The sequence below is a fragment of the Gavia stellata genome, chromosome 7 (assembly GCF_030936135.1).
Source record: "Gavia stellata isolate bGavSte3 chromosome 7, bGavSte3.hap2, whole genome shotgun sequence".
Classification (NCBI taxonomy): domain Eukaryota; kingdom Metazoa; phylum Chordata; class Aves; order Gaviiformes; family Gaviidae; genus Gavia; species Gavia stellata.
Genome location: NC_082600.1, coordinates 20,503,206 through 20,526,237, shown reverse-complemented (window position 1 = coordinate 20,526,237; position 23,032 = coordinate 20,503,206). Strand labels below are relative to the sequence as shown.

Sequence of the window (23,032 nt, the reverse complement as noted above, 5' to 3'; positions counted from 1 at the left end):
TGAACGTGCTTTAGGTTTCAGGGAATGCACCTCACATCTGGTTTCTTTACAGAAGAAACAGCAGAGTATTATCCATTTCTGAAAGGTAAGGCTGAAAGGTGGAAAATATGAGAGTGGTATACAATTCCACCGTTCTATTCATCCAAATGCTCTTGTCTGTAGAGCTTGCTGAAACAGGCTTTTGTGAACCAGTGACAGGACAACGCTAGAAGGTAGCAAGTTAATCAGTCATTCCAAATGTTCTTATTTACAGTATTTTCAAAGAAATGTATATAATAGAAGGCCCAGTTATTAGCAAAGAAAGCCACTTGCCAACCTCTTTTGCTCAAAAAATTCATTTTCCCCCAGATTTTCGAGTAACTTTATGATCCATAAATTATATATAGAACCCAGAAGGAATACACAAAGCTCCTTCAATTATTAATAACTAAATGCAATGTCATTCATGATTGTGCAGCAAGCCAGCTGCATTGACTCTGTGATGGTTTGCCACTGCAGGGGTTGTCATTAGAGGATGCCAAATGCTTAAAAGAAGAAATCATCCATACTAAACTAGTTGTAAGGTGAATTTATAACCAAGTCCTTAAGATCAGTCATTACGAGGAAGCATGTGATGCATTTTAAGTGACAGATTCTTCATTTTTAGGGTAAATTTACATTTAAAGATGTTAAAATTATCATAAATTAGCATAAAATTAAAGTTTCTTTATTTTACTAGGCAGCTAATAGTCAGAGCAATGTGGCTCAATAAAAATCACGTGCTACTAATTTTCCATTAAAAATAGCAATGAATTCTTGCTCCAAGGAAACAAACACAGGACAGAATAGGTGGGACCTCAAATGGGATTCCTACTGACTGGGTTATTAGTGAACAAGGCTTCTAACAGATAGGATTTAAATCAAGATGCCCATTTTCATGTTATTAGATCTACTCCTATTTGTTAGTTTGTATTGAGAGACTATCAGTAAAAGGAAAGCTACAATTCCATGGAGCAGAGCAACCACATGCCAAAAAGACATCCCTGATTTGCCCCGCTCTTGAGTCTCTGGTGTTTGCTTTTACATAAAGGGGCCATAATTTGGATTCAAAAGCTCTGCCCAGGGGACTTATTCCAGATCCCAGGCCTTTCAAAAAAAAGGAAAAATAGAATGAAAGGCCCAGGGATTACAGAAGCAATGTCCCGGGGGAAGGTGTACTAATGTGGGGTTAGCATCCCACAGGGAGCGACTGCAAATACGGATGATGACAAAGAAAAACAGAAGACCACAGAAAGGTGATAAAAAGAAATAACTTAAAAAAATGGGAGGAAATACCAACACACTTCAGAAGAAAGGCATCTATGGTGGAACTGGTCAGGAAATGGGTAGCATTTGCATCTCATAAAAATCTTTGGTTGTCACTTACATTTTGAAAGATTTCCAACCAGTTCTGCTTGGGGAAATAAAAAAGGAAGAGAAAGCAGGTCAAGGAGAGAATTAGCAAAGGATATCCGCAGAAATGAAAATGAATTATACAGGCAGAGTGTTTTAGGATATTCACAAGATCAAAAGTCATGTACCCTGAAAGTAAATTAATCTGATTTGTATCTTGATACGCAATAGCTCAAACATATGATACGAAGAATTACTTATAATTGATATCAGTAGATTAATAAGAGTTGAATAAACTAGTATCTAAACCATTCATATTCCGCATGCGCTTCTCAGACATTCTAAAGCTTTATATTGCTCTTATACAGTCACATACTCACTAAGAAATTAATCTGTGATCTACTTAGTTCAGTCTAGATCAGTGGACAGAACTCCCCTGGGTTTCAGGGGATAGATTTTGGCCAGCTGAATCTATTTTTGCTCACATTTCTGGTTGTAACTCTAACTTTGTTACTGAAACAATAATAGATTTTTAAAACAAGCACTCGCTCTGATGTTTGGATTATTTTTAAATTACAGAGGGGAAGAAAAGGTATTTAAGAATTCTGTGTTTACTGTAACAGTGAGGGGAAATTAATTTCAAGTAATACCTTATTTTTTCCCCCTTTTTTGTTCAGAATGCTATTTCAAAATTTCCAGAAACTGATGTATTTTCAAATGTTTTAAAGCAGTGGCCTGCCCTTTCAGGAGAGTCAATGGGACAGTCTCTAAAGCTTTTCATCCTACTGACATGGACTATTTTATTTGCTTGAGAGATCTTAACAATAGTTATACAGATAAAAGTAGCATGCACAGATTCTTCTTAAAATATGTCAATTTGGTTGTAGCACAATGACACAACCCTCAAGCACTGCAGAGGTAAATTTGGACTTTTGAAAGCCCGACTCCATTCCCTTTGTTAATGGATAGGAGTTCTGCTACTAATGTCATCAGCAGCCAGATGGGACTCACAGCAGCTGGATCTCAAGTCAGTAAGGAAATACCGTCCTTTGCACAGTGTTAGTGCCTCTGCCTTTCACAGGGGTCTTCCTCAGGATGAGACGAAAGTAAGTCTCAGTCATTTTACCAAGGGCAGATAATATCTTCCTTAAATTTCTCTACTGCTTTAAAAAAAATAGGTAATCACATTCTGTTTGCAAAACGGCAAAAAGTTTTGCTGAAAAATACTTACTGTATTCCACACCAGAGACAAGTGTATTCCTTTGATGAACAAAGCAAACCTATGTGGAGTTTAAATATCACCTTATCTATCTCTGATCCTTCTGGATGACAGATACTGTATATGCATAGGTGACAGTTTTGGTATGTAATTGGAAACACACAGTTAAAAGATATGAAGAAAGTAGCATGGGTAAGTTGGGTCTGTGGATTTTGACAGGTTCCAGGTTTGCCAGAAAAATAACTTTTTTTTACTGTATAGGTAACATAATTTCAAAGGGAAATTCAGGACAGTCAGAACTTTCAGCTACAGGTAGTTAAACTGTTACTTAAAACCACTACATACCAGCAGACAAGAGGATGAGCAAGCATATGGAAAGTAAGTGGTGCTCACTTACTGTATGATGAGATTGTATCAGGGGTTATTGAGTTAAGAATCAGCAACAAGAAGTCAGTTACACTATTGATAGAAGCTCTTACAAAGGTATTTCACAGCATAATTGTATGCAAAGTACCACAGTAAATGTGAGTCATGAACTGCCAGCAGAAAGAGCACTTTGTCAGTATCAACAGCAGATCTGAAGTTAAGACAAATGCAGCCCTCTGCGTTTTGCAAAAAAGAATAATCAAGTCAGCCAGTATTTTTGTCCTTTAGTTACTAAAGAATTCCTTCAGCTCCCAAGGATAAATCAATCCTGCCTGTTACAGGTGGGAAGGGGAATGCAATGCAACAAGGATGATTTGGGGTTTGTTAAGCTGATCATGCCAGTAATAAGCAAGAACATTAAGAATATACAATTAAAGATTTATAAGAGGAAATACCTACCAGTGTCTTTACCTAAGCAAAACCATCATTCACAGATAACGTAAGTACATAATTTTACTTATGCTTCGGCATCTACGTTGTACACGTTACTTATGTTTGGTTCATTTAATCACTACTTGAATGGCTGCTTCAAGGGAGGAAAAAATACGCAAAAATAAAGCCAGCACGAGAAATAAAGTCACCATAATGAAAGCTAGGCCTGAAGAATAATCTAGTAATCGCCCTATAAATTTAAAGTTAAAATGATCACAAATAACAATCTTCCATCTTCAAATAAAGTTAGGCGCAAAACTCAATTCTTCTCATGTCCCAATGATCAGGAGCTGCACAATGAACTGTGGCATTAATATCAGAAGAAGAATAGATATTTTAAAATCTACTCATGAAGAAGTAGATAAGGTTTGTTAGTGTCTCATTTTGGGGTGTTTTGTTGTTTTTTGGTTGGCTCCCCCCCCCCCCCCCAAAATAAAGGAAGAGCAGGAGCTCTGCCAGTGTGGATGCACTTGCTTTCCCTAGGAAGAGGGAACATTTTTTCTTGGAAACTTGAATGGAAAATTTTTTTACTTAGGGAAATTCACTGGGAAGCTTGTGTTTGCAATTTACAGATAATTGTGAAATTCCTTGAGAAGCTATGAAAGTTTGGTGAGAAAGGAGAATTGAAAAAAAAAAAGGAAAAAAACCTAAGTAATTTCCCATTAATTTTTATGTTAAACCTGCAATAATTTAAAAAACCAAAGTATTTCTAGCAAGCACTACCAAAAGTAATTTAACCTATTACCTAGGCATAAGTGGCATATAAAGAAGTTTTGCCTAAGTTTTCCACTAGCCTGAAACAATAGCTTGGATTCATTCTGGGGAAATATGAGCTAAAAAAGGCAGTTAAGCAATGCAGTCTATACTATCCTCCCTTCCTGACATTTCTGATGCATCAACAAACAAAGAGAATGGCAAATCCAGCCAAAGCATTTTTACTGGGACTGGCTCTGCTTAGGTCTTCCCAAATCCTAAAGGTTTTACCCGCTCCTTAATGTTTCCCACCAAGGTGGCTGCAAACTCTTATTCCCCCTTATTCACCTCCATCTGACACACATTTGCTGGCTAGTGTTATGGGATGGGGTTTTCATTTGGCCCTCCCGTCAGAACAGACCACTGAACAGGCCATTAAGCCCCGGGGGCCAGGACTAGCAGCACCTTAATCTGACCAAAAAAATGGGGAAGCATGGCCTAGACAGTACAAAAAGCACTGAAGACCACAGCTTCATAAACCCTGGATTACCTGGGAGCCTGTGTGAATGCTGTTCAGCAGCCTCTGTAGCAGTGAACATTTGGGGCAGAGGAAAAGAAAAAAAGGCCTAATACATAAAAATTAGCAAGGAAATTTTGTAAAACATGTTTTGCAGAATAATCTGGACCAAATTACAAGACCTATGCCACACAGCTGGTGAGATTCTCTGTGGAGTGAAACTCCATCAACCTCATCTCAGTGGATTTGCCCAGATCAGGCAGATGAGTCTTAGGCTCAGTAGGTCTACTGCACCGCAGCAGGACATGGACATAGACACAAGCCACTCATGCACTATGGATAACCAAAGAAAACTACAAACCTCATGGTGGAGGCTGTCTGCTGAATGTATTGAAATCGTAGTTTAAACAGCTCTAATGTTATATCGACTTCCAAGCTTGGGCTCTTCCAAAGGCTTGGTGTAACTGGTAACACCTTACTCAAGTGGAAGGTGATTATATATGATAGAGCTTCTTGCACCTTGCCAAGATGCACGTTGGCAGATGCATTGCCCACTTTGATAGAGACTCTGCCTACTAAAGTGGACACAGAAGTCCTCCTAAGTAAACACAAGGTATTTTCCAATGGATGTACATAGCAAGAGCAAGAGCTCACCTTCAAAGCACAACCAACTCCTTGCTGCATGTAAGGCACTCCTGGCTTTGCTTGCTTTCATTTAATACCTTTGTAAGTCAGTATTTTCTTTTCTGCATATCCAGACTCACTGCATTTGCTTTTAGATTCTCTCAGGGAACTGTATGGGGATATGGTCTGCCAAAAATATATATGATGGCTCTCATGTTAGAGACATGCTACACGCTGTGCAGCCTTGAAGTGTTATTTTCCCCTGCTGTCTTCGGGTGGGTCTTAGACTTGTCAGCCACAACATGGAAAATATGGATGGTAAACAAGCTAAAAGTGGTGTGAATAAAGTAAATAAAAAGCTACTGTCAAAACACATCCAATTATGCTCTGCTGTGGAGATTTAACACCAGAGGGTGATTTTCAAAGTAAAAATAGTGTGGGATGCCTTTTCCATTTGTAGATTAGTTTGGAACGAAAGGCCTATTTGTGCAATTTAAGCCAAATGCACTACAACATAATGACGCTCTCCTCAATTGCTATTCTTTATTCATGGAAAGTGGTGGATTTGTCGTGTTTGTTAAATACTTTCCAGTACATTTTTTTAATCCAAACCACTTAATTCAATTTATATATAAAAAATAAAGTGATTACATGTAACTACATGGGAACAGCAACATATCGATACCTTGTGCAGGAACAAAATACGCTAATACATTCAGTCACACTGTTGAAGAAATCACAGATTTCAGCATCTTAGTCCAATGCTATGGTTTTGGCCTCCTTTCTGAACAACAAATTAATCAAAACATTCTACCTAATCACAACTGCAAATTTAACCCAAGGCCAAACTTTTTCTTTTTCTGTTTTGACATTAATGGCAGTCTGCACAACAAGACAGCATACTGCAAGTTATTCACGTGCAGTTTGGGGGACAACAAAACCAAAGATCACTAAGATATTGAGGAAATAAACAGCTCAGACAGCAAGGAAGTGCCAACAGAAGACCAGCACCTTACAGAAGAACCCGTAATTCCTATATATGGTAACTAAAGAAAACCAGTTAAGAGGTTTAATTTATTATGCAAGGATCCACTACCAAGAAAATACTAGACGTCCCCTATATGAATAATGAAACCCACCTTTTTTAGGTGGTTTTAGGCCTTTCACTTAGAGCACCAAAGGAACTCTTCTCAAGAAAATATACATTTGACTAAAAACTTCTTGGAAAGAAGCTGCCTGGCTTCTCAATATATAGGCAGAGGCACATAATTTCTGCAGATAATTGTAAAAGGAGACTGTATCACCTTCCCATGGCTGCCCAGCAGACCTCCCTCCTGGTGAAAGCTGGAAGGGGAAATCAACCTTTTTGCACCTGAACAGGTCTAAAAACATCCCCTGCCAGCCTGACAGGAGCATCTCTCTCTATGCACGAATGACAGCTCCATGTGAGCAGTACTCCTACTCTTAACCGCAACAGAAGAAGGCTGCATGGATGCTCTGGTAAATTCCCCCTGCTGCACATGATAAGCGTAAGTTATTCTCATGAGATGCCATGAAAGCTCAACACGACAGGTCCTATTTAGCCCTGGGTATCTGAGGAGAGGGGTGAGCACCAAGCAACTGGGTGTCATTCTTACAGTAACTGATATCAGAAGTATCCGGTTTTGAGAGGACTAGATCCAGTTCTAAGAGGCATCATGCATCCAGACTGACCTTCTTCCTAAAGCAATTCTGAGTCTTAATATCCCTGAGAGAAATAAGACAAAACTGCCTGCTGGACTTGCTCTATTGCAGAGTCCCCTAACTTCTCAAAAGCTTTCAAAGCCTCTTCCCCCCTGCCCCCTTTTCAAGAATTAGAAGAGGGGATATTGCAGGAGCCCTTAAATATGAGTAGACATCATGCAGACCAGGAATATATTCATAGCAAGCTATTTCTAATACTGCCTAAGGCTGGAGAAGAGAACAAAAAGAATTAGAAATGTCTGCATTAACTAATTATAAATTATTTTCTGTGAGACAGAGCAAAAAGAACATAAGCAAGGGAGGGATAAAATCCCTAATTTCCCATACCTACATTAGCAGGTAGCTGGTAAAGATCCTGCTCTACCTGCTGGGAAAAAACATGAGAGTAAGTCCTCAGAAAATGCATAAAATTTAACTATATAGAGCCTTACAGCATAGAAATTTGAGGATGTCTACACAGAAGGAAGCTTCCAAGTGGCCTGGAAGGAAAAACAGTTCTATCTCCTTGAGTCAACCCTGATTATGAAACAGGGTCTAAGCAGGAAATGCAGATAAACCAGGACCAGCAGGACCATGAGTGTGGGAACAGTGACTTTCCATTTGTGGACACTGAAATATATAATGGACCAGCTGTATCAGATGAATGTTCACAAGTCCATGGGGCCTGATGGGATTCATCCCAGAGTACTGAAGGAGACAGCGGATGTTATGGCAGGACCCCGCACGATCACCTACCAAAGGTCTTGGGAGTCTGGGGAGGTCCCTGCTGACTGGAAGCTAGCCAATGTTATTCCGATCTACAAAAACGGCGTGAGGGAAGACCCAGAGAACTACAGACCTGTTAGTCTATCCTCAGTCCCTGGAAAAATTATGGAGAAGATTATACTGGGTACTACTGAAAGGGATTTAAAGAATAATGCAACCATCAGGCACCCTCAACATGGGTTCACAAAGGGAAAGTCCTGTTTAACTAATTTGATATCCTTCTATGATAAGGTCACCTGCCTAGTGGATGAAAGGAAGGCGGTGGATGTTGTTTTTCTGGGTTTTCGTAAGGCTTTTGATACCATCTGTCACAGCATCCTTCTGGACAAGTTGTCCAGCTGTGGGATGAGCGGGTTCACGGTGCGCTGGGTGAAGAACTGGCTGAAGGGCAGAGCTCGAAGGGTTGTAGTGAATGGGGCTACCTCTGGCTGGCGACTGGTCACCAGCAGTGTTCCTCAGGGTTTAATTCTAGGGCCAGTTATGTACAATTTGCTGATGATACCAAACTGGGAGGTGCTGTTGACTTTCTTGAGGGACAAGAAGCCTTGCAGAGGTATCTAGATAGACTGGAGTATTGGGCTATGATTAATGGGATGAAAGTTGAAATGCCGTATTCTGCACCTAGGACTGAGTAATGCTGAGCACAAGTATAAATTGGGAGAGCAGCCCTACAGAAAGGAATCCGGGGGCACTGGTCGACAGCAGGCTCAACAGGAGTCAGCAGCGTGCCCTGGCAGCCAAGAGGGCAAACTGCACCTTGGGTTGCGCCAAACACAGTATGGAACCAGCCGGTCAAAAGAGGCGATTATGCTGCTGTATTCAGCGTTGGTGTGGCCTCACCTTGAATACTGTGTGCAGTTCTGGGCTCCACGATTTAAGATGGATGTGAAGGTCCTTGACTGCATCCAGAGGAGGGCAACAAAGCTGGTGAAAGGGCTGGAAGGAATGTCCTATGAGGAGCGGCTAAGGACTTTGGGTTTTTCTAGTTTGGAGAAAAGGAGGCTGAGGGGTGACCTCATGGCTCTCTACAGCTTCCTGAGGAGGGGAAGTGGAGACAGAGGTGCTGATCTCTTCCCCTGGTATCCACCGATAGGATGCATGGGAGTGGTTCAAAGCTGCACCAGGGGAGGTTTAGACTGGGCATTAGGAAGCATTTCTTTACCGAAAGGGTGGTCAAACACTGGAACAGGCTTCCTAGAGAGGTGGTCAATGCCCCAAGACTATCAGTGTTTAAGAAGCATTTGGACAATGCCCTTAACAACATGCTTTAACTTTTGGTCAGCCCTGAGTTGGTCAAGCAGTTGGACTAGATGATCATTGTAGGTCCCTTCCAACAGAAATAGTCTATTCTATTCTAACTCAAGAGAGAATATTCAGACCATTATGTCCTCCATTTAGCTTGGACACCTCATAAAAATTATATATAATTAATGATCCAGTAGTCCCACAGCTCTGGATCCCAGCAGAATACAAGTCCTGGCTAAAGCCAGCGGCAAAGCTACTGAAGGCGGTTGACCTCCACTGCTAGCAAGACGAGACTGTGGTAAAGTGAGATGGAGAAAAACTCTGCAGACTTCTGGAGGATGATCTTCAGGGTTGCATCCCTTCAGCGTAGCAAATGTGAAAACCAGCTGAAACAGTTGCCCATCAAAAAATACGGAATTTATTCCAATTAGTGTCTTCCCCTCTACACATTTTAAGTATCAAGAGTACACAAATGTCATAGGTTCTCTCTCTCTCTCCCTCCATTTATTGGATGGAAATACTGCACCCAAAGGGCAAGACACCGATTCTGAAAAGGGATAAAAAAATAAAGAGCAAGTGGGAAAAAAATCCCAAGTAAATAATAACGGAATAAGCAGCTGTCAAGATACTTTATTTCACTGCCTTGCAGCCTTTTACTGAGATCAGAGGGTGTAACGGGAGCAGCCCAGCAAAGCAGGGTCAGTGCTAATTGTGAAAGCCCACCCAGAACACTGAACTGCCTGAGCTGAAATAGCTTTTGCAGATACTGAGAGTTCTGAAAGAGAAGGGCACTGGCAGCACACTTGACCAAATTTAATCTCTGTTGTGACTGACTGAAAATGGAGCTACACCTGAGGCAAACTGTTCTTCCACCAATAAACCACCACTGCTTTAATTAAAGCAAACCACTGAACCACAATTCTTATTGCCATCACTAGATGTCTCTTACTGCTCTGCTTTCTGAAAAAGATGAGTATCTTCAAACAACATTTTACCCTCGAATGTTTCCATATAACCTTGAAATAGAAACTGTAGTGAAAGAAACTGCCTCACAAAGACCTAAGTTAACAACAAACCGACAGCTACATGTTTAGATATCTTTCAGAACTTGCTTTAATATTATTGATATTCTTCTCACTGGTATTTAATCCAGGAAAAGGTCTTTAGGAAAAGGGAGGGAGGGAGAAGCATGAAAAAGCATTTGCACTTAGAAAAACACGTCACTGTAGGAGGTTCTCACCACAAAGTACCTGCAATTTGCTAGTGAAAATAAAACTGCTTTTTACAAACCAGAGTGCAACAGACAGATATGCCATCACTATCTTGCAAAGAATGAGAACCCAAGAATTTTAGGTGGCAGAGTTTTATTTCACTTAGAACCTCAGAAGTATTTGCAAACGGCAAAGTTATCTGTTGACCAGAGCTTAGATACACTTTTACATTCTCTGCAAAATACTGATTTATTTCATAAAGATCCCACAATGAGCTACTCTTACCTTACTGCAACAGCCATGCTTCCTATAGGGTTGATTGGCAACGGCCTGGCTCCAGGAAATATTCCTCTACTCAGAACTCGAGCTCCATTTTGTATCACTCCCGGAGGAACTAAAAAAAAACAAAACAAAACAAAAAAAGAACATTTTTTCTTTTAAAGGAAAAGTTACAAAAATGTAGGAGCAAAATGTGGAACTTAAGCTTTTCAATGAATTGAGAAAACATTAGAGAGGTTCGTGTAGTACACTGCTTACCTTGAACATCTTGGCCTCAATTCTTGTGAATGCTATGCTATTTCCAATGCTATTTTCATGGCAGAAAAATTAACAGCAACCAATGATAACATGGCTTGTGGAAGCCACTGCCTGACCCAGTTGCTGCAGATCATTCTTTGTACAACTGAATCACTTTTGTTTTGTAATCACCGTTCTGCTGGAAATCCATGTGCTTAAAGTCAAAACCAGCTATGAGCGCAGATGTAACTATTTTGTCTAAATAAGAAACAACGACTCTTCACAGGTAAACAGAATATAAGCACTTCACTGCAAGAACATAGGTCATAGCTTTTTGTCATCCCAGCTTACTTTCTGAGCTGCAATCTCTTGGCTTCTGTCTCCTGCAAAATAAAATACTAAATACAAATGTGGATTTACCAGGAAAGCAAAGAGAAGAGGCTAAAAAGGCATGAGCTCCATACCACTAACTAGTCCCTCTCTCTTGCCACCGATGACCTCTCTCACTCAGCCTGACAGCAGTCATGCGCCTCCAGCACACGGCTGCATCACAGCCGAGCCTCCCCATCCAACGCGGCTCACTGATGCCACTGACACTGAACTGCGTATGTACTGGCCACTACAGATGAGAGATTTCACTGCGGCCTTTTAACCAGGCTGTACATTGAAAACTGCAGCTCTGGCCAACAAGATTTTAACCTACAACTGAGTACTTCTTTTCTATTCAGGTACGTTTCTGTTCGCTGCACAGCCTAGGGCAGCCAACCCCCCAGCTGAAGTAACAGCAGAAGAAGCATTATCAAAGGCACCACCAAAGGAAGACTCTGTTCTTAGCAGGTCCTCAGCATTTTCCTCCTCCACTGTGGAATGCAGACCTACTGAACACAGTCCTTATGCTAGGCACTTACCAGGGACTTATGTGTAATGCCATTTGTTTGCACAGCTATTATGTCCTTTCAGGTCGGAACAGTAACCTTCAACAGCCTCAACCTGAACTTGCTTCTTTAACATCCACAGCTAGCCAGTTTGCTCACTTTTTCTTCACTATAAGTCATCATTCATACTGTCACTTCCCCTGATGGGGAATATCCAAAAAGAGAATGATGATCATCATTTTAAACGTACAGATATTACATAAATACATATAAGATAAATGTAAACCATATCACTTTATATACACCTGCAGAGTTTTATTTTTAAACAAATTACAGGGAGACTAGAAAAATCATTCAGCCTAAGAATCAACACATACACTTCACATGCCCAACTTCAAATGCTCACACCCAAAAATATTAGTGTATTCCGAGGCAGAGAAATACAGGCTCAGAAGGACATTATTTCTGAGCTGCTGAGGTACATTTCAACTTCCTATCAACACCAAGCCAGATCCACACCTCCCTTCCTGCTATCCTGATGCTCACCTTGCTTCACTCAAGACCACACAGATTAGTCCGGGGAAAATAATCTTCTTTCTCCTGCTGGTGAGAGAACATCACCCCCCTAATCAAATCCTATCACTGTGTTATACCCACTCTTGCTTTAGAGCACCTCTGAAGAATAGGTCATTTATATTTAGGTGCTTAAGTACAGCTTCAAATGGCTAAAATTACAGAACCTACTTTATAACAACTAGGGTCAGCTTTCAATGACCAAAATAATTTTAAAATTGCTTTTTGCTATTTATACTTCACTACTTTGTGCACTTTTTCCTCCAGCACTAGATTATGAGAAATCGATCAAATCTGTTTCACTCAGGGGATGCTATCAGGCTTTCAATGCTCCGATGTTTGGGTTTGTAGATACTGTAGAGGAATGTTATCTTGCTAAAACCTCCAAAATCCAAACTTATTATTGTATTTGTTTCAACAGCATGACCTTAAGATGGCCAAAATACCAGTGTCATGAAACAAAAGCAGTCTGCTCAAGGATATGGCTAACCTAAATAAAATGCACAGATTACAGGTAAACTCAAAGCAACAGATAAAACTGCTAAATATCAAAAGATCAATAAAAAGACATCACTTCCAGTGGGCATGGCTTTTCCAACAGGCTTTCAAGAGGGACAGATTTTGTATTGTACAACACAGTACAGTTTCTCTACTTTTACAAAGTCCTGTTAAAAGAAATGGACCAGGAGTTTTGACCAAGAGAGATCTGGGAATTTTCTCTTTACTCTGATACAAACCATAGAGTTTCATATTGAAATGAAACATTTATGCATACACACAGAGAAGAGGCACGTGTCATTTAGCAATGGATGTTGACTAAATATATATACATATAAAACTTCAAAGCAAACACACTGACAATTCTATTGCAAAAAGAGAGCAAGAGGCTCCTTGATGCCCAAACTCTTCTCTCCATGGTCACCTAATTATCCTGGTCTGTTGGCAGAGTTAGCTGATACTTATCTTAAACTTTCTCCTCTCCTACCCTCTCTTTCTGCCTTATTGACAACTCCCATTGCTTCTTTAAAAAATCCTGTTCACCTCTCCATTACTTCTCTAAAAACACTGTCTCATGCCTTTCCTTCTTTACATTCTCTGAGTTTCCTTTTCTTCTGCACCCCTATATATATAAACTATACTGCCAAGTCTCATGACATCCCCACTTGAACCCATCCTCCATTTTCCTCGACCCTTTGTAGGTTTGCAAGTCATGGTGTGCTATTCAGGAACACTCTCTTCAAAAGCTTCACATTTAAAAACATCCCCATCTCAAAACACACACAGACACACAGATCTTTCTCCCTCTCCCCTCTCCCCCTTCCCTTCCCTTCAGGGATTAACAACTGTTTAAAAAAAAAAGAAAAAGCAGAAGTTTGCTGTCCTCTGAAAATACACCCAAAGAGACAACTTAGTACCTATTCCTGCCTATGAAATTCACTTTCAGTTATGTCTGGTCTGTTCAGTGTGCTACCACTCATTGAACGGCTTCAATAGGACTATTCGTGCCAGAAGAGGCCATAACTTTTCTCTCTGAATTACACCACAGCTCTGTATATTGAAATCACCTCTCAGAATTCAGTAACTATTTCAGCTTGCAACAGCAGTGTTTTTACTACTGATTTTTGTTTCCTTAAACTCTCTGAATTATGATGCAGCAATACCACTACATCACTAATTAAGTTACGCAGACAGACAAACAGATGCAAGGGATCAACTGAAGAAGGACGCTGAGTGATGCAGCGTATCCTTTCAGTAAACATCTGGGACCAAAATGAAAAAGAAAAAAAAACCCACCACAACTTGCTGGCAAATTAGTTTCTGTAGTATTCTAAACCTAAAATGAAAAGCAGGGTCAAAATAATTTAATGGTAGAAGTTATTAATTTCTAGTTATCCACACAACCAATGTAGCACTGTAAGACTGATCTCTACTGTTGACGCATCTCTACTTTTAGCATTTAAAGCATCAATACCCATCCTTCTCAAAATGACACTAATTACTTTATTTTTGTATGAAGGTGGCTACTTATTATCCAAGGAATTATCATCACATGTTGGTACTTTTGAAGGGTTGTGGACTATTTACTGGAAAATACGTGGTGCTTTTATTCCAAAGATATATTTATGCCTTACAAGCTTTAATTACGTTTCAAAACCATACCTGGAGGTGAGGTATTTATATTTTAGATTGAAGATTCAAGGTGTGGAGGTAAGATAATTTTCTCTAAGCCATATAATCTATCAGTGCCAGTCTGGACTAACACCTTACAGTCCAGACTCCTCTTTTCTAATGCTTCTTTAACCAACAGTACAGGCAGGTTACATGGTTCCCAATTCCTAGGCAGAAGTGTGAAATGTAATTTACACCTTTTCTGTACAAGTGCCGAGAGGCATTTATGTCTGAGAAACTCAGCTCAGGAAAACAATGCAAAAAGATCTGTGCATCTCTTTGATAAAGGTTTCCTCCTTTACAAAATGCTCCTAGTGAAACGCAAAGAGTCTGAAACAACAAAATCATTATTCACCTTTCAGCTTTCATCACTGCTGTTTTCAAAGAAGCATTGGATGTCGTTCTGCTCTCAGGAAGCTTAAACCCAGGAAATACTTCCACCAGAGTAGAGTTAAACCATGTACAGAGACTCGGCCCCTCATCTGCTGCATGAACGGAGAAATTATTTTTGGATCCTATGGTGCTCTGGTGGAATTCCACAATCTGAGTTAAGACCGGCCGGCATTTCAAGTCTCCACTGGCTAAGTGTAGAGAGAAGCAATGCATCCAACGTCAAAAATCAAGACTGCATCTCTGAAATTCTCCAAGGGGGAAAATAGTCTCTGTCTTTTGTAGCAAACTTTCACATTACAGTTTAACAGACAATAAAGCAAATGCCATGTAGGAGACCATACCATAATCTGAATCCATCAAAACACTACATTCAGATAGTGTCAAAAAGATCCAACAGAAGCCCTCAAAAACCCAGTGTTGTTTTGTAGCCCGTACTCAGGCTCTGAAGGTGGAAAATAAGTAGAAGGCCACATGATCACTCCACAGCCAGTGCAGGACTGTTTTAATTCAGAGCATGTTCTTGTGTGCACATTAGCTGAGTAGAATATCCCAAACTACGGACTTCTTTCATCACATCCCTTGATAGATTGCATCCATAATCTCTTACTTGCAAGTGTGTGTTGCAGGTAAAGCAAACTTCCCCCATCCAGCTGAGCTAACAACCTCATCCAAGACCTTCGCAACAATCAAAACCATGTTAGATTGTGTCCTTCCCTGAAGATTTGATTGTCTAACACACAATATAGCAATTCGGCAAAATCGAAATGAAAAAGAAGGAAGAAATACTCAATGGATAGAGCATTCAGACACACTGACACCCCAACAGCTCACTAAATAAGGAAACCAACTTCTTGGTTAAATGTTGGCATGTGGAAGTTAAATGAAATACCAGCGCTGACAGTGATTTGTTGTAAATCAAGGAAATTAAAAAGAAAGGGATAACAAACATGTTCTTTATGTCATCTGGGCAACAAACATGCACTTCATTAAACTGTCTAGCTCAAGGTAAACAACATTTAGACTACTGAGGAAAACTGAATAGTATTTACTGAAAACGAACTTTAAAAAAGTGGAATATTAGAGTATGAAGGTATCCTGTAGGGACAGACTGGTTCTCTGCCTCTTCTGTTATCATGTGGCACATGCATTTATCTTAGGGCTCTGTTCCCTGACGCATCTCTTGTAGCACAGAAGAAATCATTACAGACAAGAGATACTGAGTTTCTGCTAACATCTGTCAGCTTCAGCTTCTTTCTGCCAATCTCTCTTCCAGGGCAGTGTTTAGCAAAATACTTTATCTCAGGCTACAAGAACTGAAAATAGGAAATTGCTAATGATGTATAATTGATGGGACATCATCAGTTGCCAAAAGCAAATGGTATCTGCCAAATGTGTAACTTTATTCACTTCAACTCTCTTATCCCAGGCATAAATTTGATGCCATCTGCCTAACTTCTTCTATTTTACTGCTCAAGGACAATTTTACAGCTCTTAAATTCCATAGTCTGTAGTCCTAACAAACTGCAAATCAAGGATGCATCCAAAAACCCATTTACTCTAAACAAAAATTGGGTGGGTGGGGTGGAGAGAGAAGTGTATCCTGATAATCCTATCACACTCATACCTTGTCTAAGGACATTTAATAAAAATAATTCAATGTTCCGAGTTATTTTTTTGTATAAGTAGAAAACCACAGCTAGCGATTCTTCATTTTGGTGATGCTGGAACTGCTCAACAGCAAACTAAATCATGCTGCTAGATCAAAATATGAGGAGTAGGGAGAAAGAAGTAGAAAGTTATTTCATAAAAGTAAGTTTTCTTTCCAACTCTATTTCCTCACTTTAATGACTTTAATATTGAAACACTGAAGTTAAAGAAAAAAAAAAATCCTCTTTAATAGAAGTTGAGGATGCCATTCCCCAAAAAATCCCAGCAACTGGAATGCAAATTTCAACCCTATGACAATGTCTTTTCCCAGTTTTCACTTTGATACAGAATTGTCAGCAAAAATAGCTTTATGAAACATTTTACAGTCAATGATTTATCATTTTCTGATATAAAAATCTAGGCTGGAAGCTGTCTAATACGTTATAATAACTGACTTGTCCACAAGCAGTACAAACAGAACATTGCAGTTATCAAGTTTCACATACAATAAAAATGTCCCAAGAAAACAGCATGTTCTATTTGATCCTATTTGGAGGATTTCTGTCTGTTATTAAGGCAATTTTATATCAATTTTTTGTCTTGATTCCTGTAAATATATCTTCCACATATACAAGCCACTTGCATTAGCTTAAAAAGCAAATTTCATCAGGGTAAATTTTAGAACTACAGAGGTACAGTATTTGTAGATCTCTTCAGGGAATTACTTCTCCTCCCACCAAATTTAAAATATATGTATCTATTCTGGGTTTTATATGCTTTGAGACAAAGATTAATAAAGATTTCCAAACCAGAGAGATGTTGATCTCACCCTTGGAAATCCTGCTTTTTAAGAAGCACCCAGCAAAACTCCATGCTCATATCTTCCCAAACATCTTCGCCACAGCGCTTTAGTCTCCTGTAAGGAACCACTGACAAAACCAGTGTTGCAAAGTCTCCTGAAGGCCACCACTTTCCAGCAAACCTGGGTGAGTAGTGGTGAGCAGTATCAAAACCAGAAGATAGATGTTCAAAGCTGAGAGGACTCTCAGTTTCCTGGTTTTTACCGAAACCCTGTCTGTAAGCACTGTTTATAGCTGTTTGCAGTATTAAACTTCAGCTTGAGCAATGTACTTACATTTGTGTGCAATTCCCAGATTATACAGCAACAGGCAAAGGACTACTCATGAATTTGTAGCTATATATAATATCGCTGAGTCAGGAGCTGCTTGAATTAAATCAAGATTTCCAGTACAATCACTTTGACCGCAGCGTTGTTTCACTAGCAGTAGTAGCAGCAGCAGAAATACACTACACACACTCCCTCCTTACTGGTCCTTCCCTCAGAGCAAATGGTTCAATGTTCAGAATGACCTCACCAATTAATCAGGCATTGCTACTTAAAATGTGTACAGTGACTTGAATCTCAGGAAGTCCAAAGACACCGCAAAACCACCAAAACCAATCTCCATTTTATTCATGGCAAAACACAATGGTTTGGCAAGACTAAATGACATGCCCAGGACGATACACTCTTAATTTAAGAGTCAGAAATGCTACACTGGAGTGAGAGCTGGTAACACTTACTTTCAAAACATTGGTAAGAGTTGATTGAAAATCTTAACAATTGTACAAAACTAAACCATGGGCTTCATTGAGCTAGTAGGCATGACTTCTAAATTGAGCTTTACTGTTTGTTCACCATCTCCTTTTCCTCTGTCCTCTCTGTGAATTAGATTCCCATCAGGGAAAACAGGCCCAGAAATTTGACGCAACTTGCCCAAGATGGCCCAGCCAGTACCCAGTCCCCTGCAGTTTTCAATGCAAGTCACGTATTTTGGAATTCATATTAATGTACTGGCTACTAATAAATCCAAAGTATTCGTAACTTGTGATAGCTGCTACTGAAGAAAGTAGGCGTTTCACTTGCTGTTTCTTTTTAATCATAATCAAACCATATAAAACTTGATGAAATACAAGGACTTCCATAAACTGAAGAAAAAAAAGTATTAAAACTATGTTCCTACATGCCCTTTCTCAGCATATCACAGTATCTTCCATGCTTTATTCTTGGTGCCAACTTCACACACACACAAACATATTTCTCCTTTGTAATTTAGAGGTTATGACAAAAAATTCTGCCCTTTCCTCCTGGCACCACCAATTCTACACAACGTTTGGAAAGATTCATGAACTTCGGAGCAGACCCTGCATTACAGTTTAAAGGCACAGAGGAAGGCCTTGTTACTCGCAGACATTAAGGAGGGAGCAATGTGAATGAGAAGCCATCTTTCTGCTTTCATCTCCCTCTCACTTTTGATGTCCTGACACAACAGCCCATTGGGAAGGTGACATGGGGGGAGAGATACGCCAAACTCGCAGAAGGCTAGAGTTTCCTTCCTCAGAGCAACCTCTACAAACTAAAATAGCAATAAGCCACTTGCCAACTTGCAAGCTATGATCTCTATGAAATGACAGTGCCCAAGTCTCCAAATCACTTCCACGCAATCACCTGCAATGCTGGCAAACGTGCATGTGGTAAAGATCTGCACTGTGTTTAGTACATGCAGCTTACCATGGATCTCCTCCCTTTCTTGTCTGCAATCTTCTCCTGCTCTCCAGTTCCTCCAGGAGTTCAGATTATTCTGCGTTTTCCCCATCCTTTTCCATGCACATACTGCTTTATTTATCCTTCCCTCTCTCACATACCCTTTCACCCCTGCACTCTCATTCTACCCCAACTTCTTTTCCCCTTTTCTCTGCCCTACGAACCTGGCTTCTTTAAATTTCTGATCCTTTGAAGATCTTTCATTTTATTCTTCCCACTAAGCCCAATGATAACCTCCTCTGCCTGATAATATCTTTCCTTTTTCCTACCTACACATAGCTAGGATTGCTCGCTCTTTTACTGCACACAGTCCCTGAAGGCTGTTTAGGAGAGGAGGACAAGGACCACTCTTCTCTCTTTCCAGAACAGACAGTTTCTTGGTACATCGTGCTCTCCCCTGAGAGGAGCTTTTCAAGAGGCATTTCTCTGGCAGGGTCACAAAGCAGGCTGACAATAGCTTTCCTCGGCTGCACAGGAAATGCTTTGATGGTAACTGACTCTCTTCCTCAGGCAGAGTATCAAAGTGCGAATCAAGGCTTCCCCTGGAATTTCGATTTGGTTGCGTGAGCTAGAACAATAGCGGTGATGCTAGACAGGCTTGATAATGGCTTCTATTTTAACTTCTGCCTTTATTTTTTAGAGCTGCCTGTCACTTGGCATTACTACCGCACTTGCTGACCAGCAATATGTTTGTTTTCTTGTACTCCCTGCTTTTGTGTGGCTGTATTCCTCTACAGATTCCGCTAATACCTTCACTGCAAGCTCTGTGGGGCAGGATGATTCCTGCCCTATTTGCACAGCCCACTACAGTGGGGGCCAAGACCCCTTCAGTGCTCTGTTAATATACAGCATCAAAACCTCGGGTCTGGTCACAGAACAAGGAGGACAGTATTGGCAGGAAATGAGACCTTTCCTTGCTCCCCGGAGCCTGCCTGCTGCCTTGCATCAGTCAGAGCAAAAAAGCAAAACGGGCACGATGTGTGCAAGGAAGGACTTGAAACAGTGCCCGAGTGAATGGAAAGTATCCAGATGGCTGTGGTAACTCACACGATGGGAGTCAAATCAAAACAAAATGAAAACAAAACCATATGCCATGTACCCTTCGCTCTCTTGCTCTCTTTCTCTCTCTGCCTTTCTCCTGGCTGTTGCCCCAGGTCTTTCTATCAGTACGGATAATAGTATGTTACTCAATTATGTGTATACCATGAATAACAATAACCTCTCTTTTACATTAGAGATCATGGATTACTATTATTCATGTAACAAAGAATGTAGTATGAACCACAAAATTATACTCCTGTAAGAGTCAAGGAAGTGTAAGGGTCTACATGGGAAGTTATATTTCTTCATGAAATCCTTCTTTTTATCTGGTACGCTGTATACTTATAAAAGAGAATATTAACTTTACACGTCTATGTTGCTATATGCTATAGAAATATCTACTCACAACCTGCTTGTATCTCAGGGGGAGTATTCAAAAGCATCATGGCAGTGGCAGCATCAATGTCAGGATCTGGAAAAATCAACCAATAAATACATTATTTACAACTGGGCTAATCTTCTTGCCCCCGCTGCTAAAGTATAGGTTCAACCAAATCTCTGCAGTGAAAAGGTATAAGACTTCATCATTCAGAGGGCTCGCTGATCACACATTGAATTTACCCCCAAATTTGCATGTGATCCCATTGCTACTATAAAGCAGAGTGCAGTGATGAATGTCACCAACCCGTACTCTTGTGTGCATGATACCTTCGTTGTTAGCCTCATGAATTTGCTATTTAGTTCTGTGGAGAGTATTTAGATTTCATTACAAAGGATCTGTGAAAGCAGGTGCAACATCACAATTTGGAAGCAACACACAGGAATGAGCTGACAGTAGAGTGGGAAAGCGTAAGGAATACCTACACCTGAGCAAGTACAGAAGTTGACACTCGGTCATTTTGATTTGTCAATAAGGATTTCAGTGACGTTTGAGAAAGTGTCGGAAGCCAAACTGCTACAGTTAAGGGGAAAAAAAAAGAAACTAGCATTTCACTGAAGCACCAACTTATTTGCATCCTCATCCATTGTCACTTTAATATAAGCAAAACTCATCGTCTGGCTGCTGTTATTCTTAAATTGGTTTCTGAATCCATCATGAACAGTCAGTTGACAGATGGTAAGTTGTAGAGACAGAACAAAATATGATCCTTTTATAACTATATTCACTTGTTTCACACACAGCAGCTCGGCTGCTATGGAAATGTAGGTAGCTATGACAACAGTAAACAACCCCAGAATGGCCACTGAATAAGCTGAAAAGAACATCTGCCCCAGCAAAGCGTCCCAGCTGCCCTGGGGCGCAACTTGCTAATCGTGCAGTGATGCCGCGTGACAGAGAAAGCCGCCTATGCCATGTCCAAATAAATGAAGTGTGCAATTGAAGCAGACATAAAAACGCACACTCTGGCTGACTGCTGCCTCTGTGCTGCTAAACTGAATGACTAATGAGTATGCGTTTGTTGTTTGGGGTTGTTGGTTTTTTTTTTTTCAGCTTGTCAGTATTTATACTAAATTACATACCAAAAAATTCAATTTACCGCTAATAGCTTCATGGCACTTTATTTGGCTATTATGTGAGAAAATTACTTTTCACTCTTAAAAATATATCTATATTGTACCTTTATAGATTTCGAATCTGTTTCCAGTAGAGTAATGTGATGTGGTATAAAGTCCTGCAATTTATTAACAATACAAATGACGTAGAGGGAATTTCAATTATCTGCTTAAGCAAAATAGAAATTCACTTGACTGATTGAGAAAAAAAAGGGGATCTTTTATTAGTTTAAGTATGTACTATTTTTCTGTGAATAGCTGGAAACACACTTCTAATGGCTACTCTATTATCTAATTGCTGAAACAGTAAACAAAGCAACAGTATAGAGGGTGTAAAACTAAAGTTGAAGCAGCAGCAGACTAAATTAGTATAAAAGGTGCCCACATACTAGAAAGCAGGTGCCTGTCTGTCTCCTGGACAGGTCGGCACATCCTTTTCCAAAAGTCACCAGCAGACTCCTTAGACAAGCAGCTTTACCAACTTATGTTCAAGTCTGAAGATACATCAAAAGCAGTATTCCTGCCATGAGCATCTATGCTGAAAGTGCCATTTCCAAACAGCTTCACTCCCAACCACATCCCCTGTTGCAGGACTGGGTGCACACAGCACACAGCCAACGTGGCAAGAGTTTCCCTTTAGTCAAACTGAAGAGGGATAATCTATCTAACATTAAAAAGCAAGACAAAAAGCAAAGAAGCCTGGGAAATAAAGCCAAACCAAACCAGAATTCTTCCCTCTCTTTCATACCATAAAACCAGAAGATTGTTAGAAGTTGAATTTACTGTATCATAATTCATACAGCCAACTTCAGCATTTATCAGCTGTTCCTAAATTTTGCTTTCTTGTTTTACTTTAAATAAGTTCCCACCACTGGGTAACATCGTAGCTTAATGTTCATTTTGCTATTGAAAGAATAAAAGGACACAACCAGAAAAACCACATTTCCTGCTGACTTCGGGTTTTGTCTGTGTAACAAACTCTGTGCTTTGAGATAAAACTGATGCAACCAGTTTATCTTGAAAGGTGCATTCTTGGCCTTTGGACCACTAATGGTACCACCATGTTTCTGTAGTGATTTCACAACACTAACGCAAGCTGTTTGCAACACATGATTGCATCCACAGCAGCTGTTTTCCAAAGCACAACCATGATTCAGGCACTTCCACACCTGCTATGGTGTCTAGCTCTGTTTCTATTAGTATATTCCTGAAGAAACCAGACAGCTATTCCATAATGCCTTGGCAGAGGTAAGAGGGCTTGGAGACACGCACCCAGGGTGGTGTTAGTAGGATCCGGGACAATGTGCTTTGGGTTGTCTTTCTGCAGAGAGAAAAAAAATAAAAAGGAGGGACTGGCTGCACAAGGAAGTCAAGGGCCGAGGGCCAGCAGTCAGAGACCACACAAAGAGGTGC

At 40.2% G+C, this 23,032-nt stretch overlaps 1 protein-coding gene across 2 annotated transcripts in view; it reads right to left on the bottom strand.

The window, feature by feature from the left end:
• FOXN3 (forkhead box N3) overlaps window positions 1–23,032 on the bottom strand; it is a 131,777-nt gene that overhangs the window by 1,847 nt on the left and 106,898 nt on the right. The window contains exons 4-5 of one of the 2 annotated variants that reach the window (XM_059819611.1): window positions 20,472–20,537; window positions 10,532–10,640 (exon numbers count right to left, since the gene is read on the bottom strand). In XM_059819611.1, the coding sequence (XP_059675594.1) occupies window positions 10,532–10,640; window positions 20,472–20,537 (175 nt within the window). The remainder of the gene's footprint in view (window positions 1–10,531; window positions 10,641–20,471; window positions 20,538–23,032) is intronic. The other variant, XM_059819612.1, reaches the window with a different exon arrangement.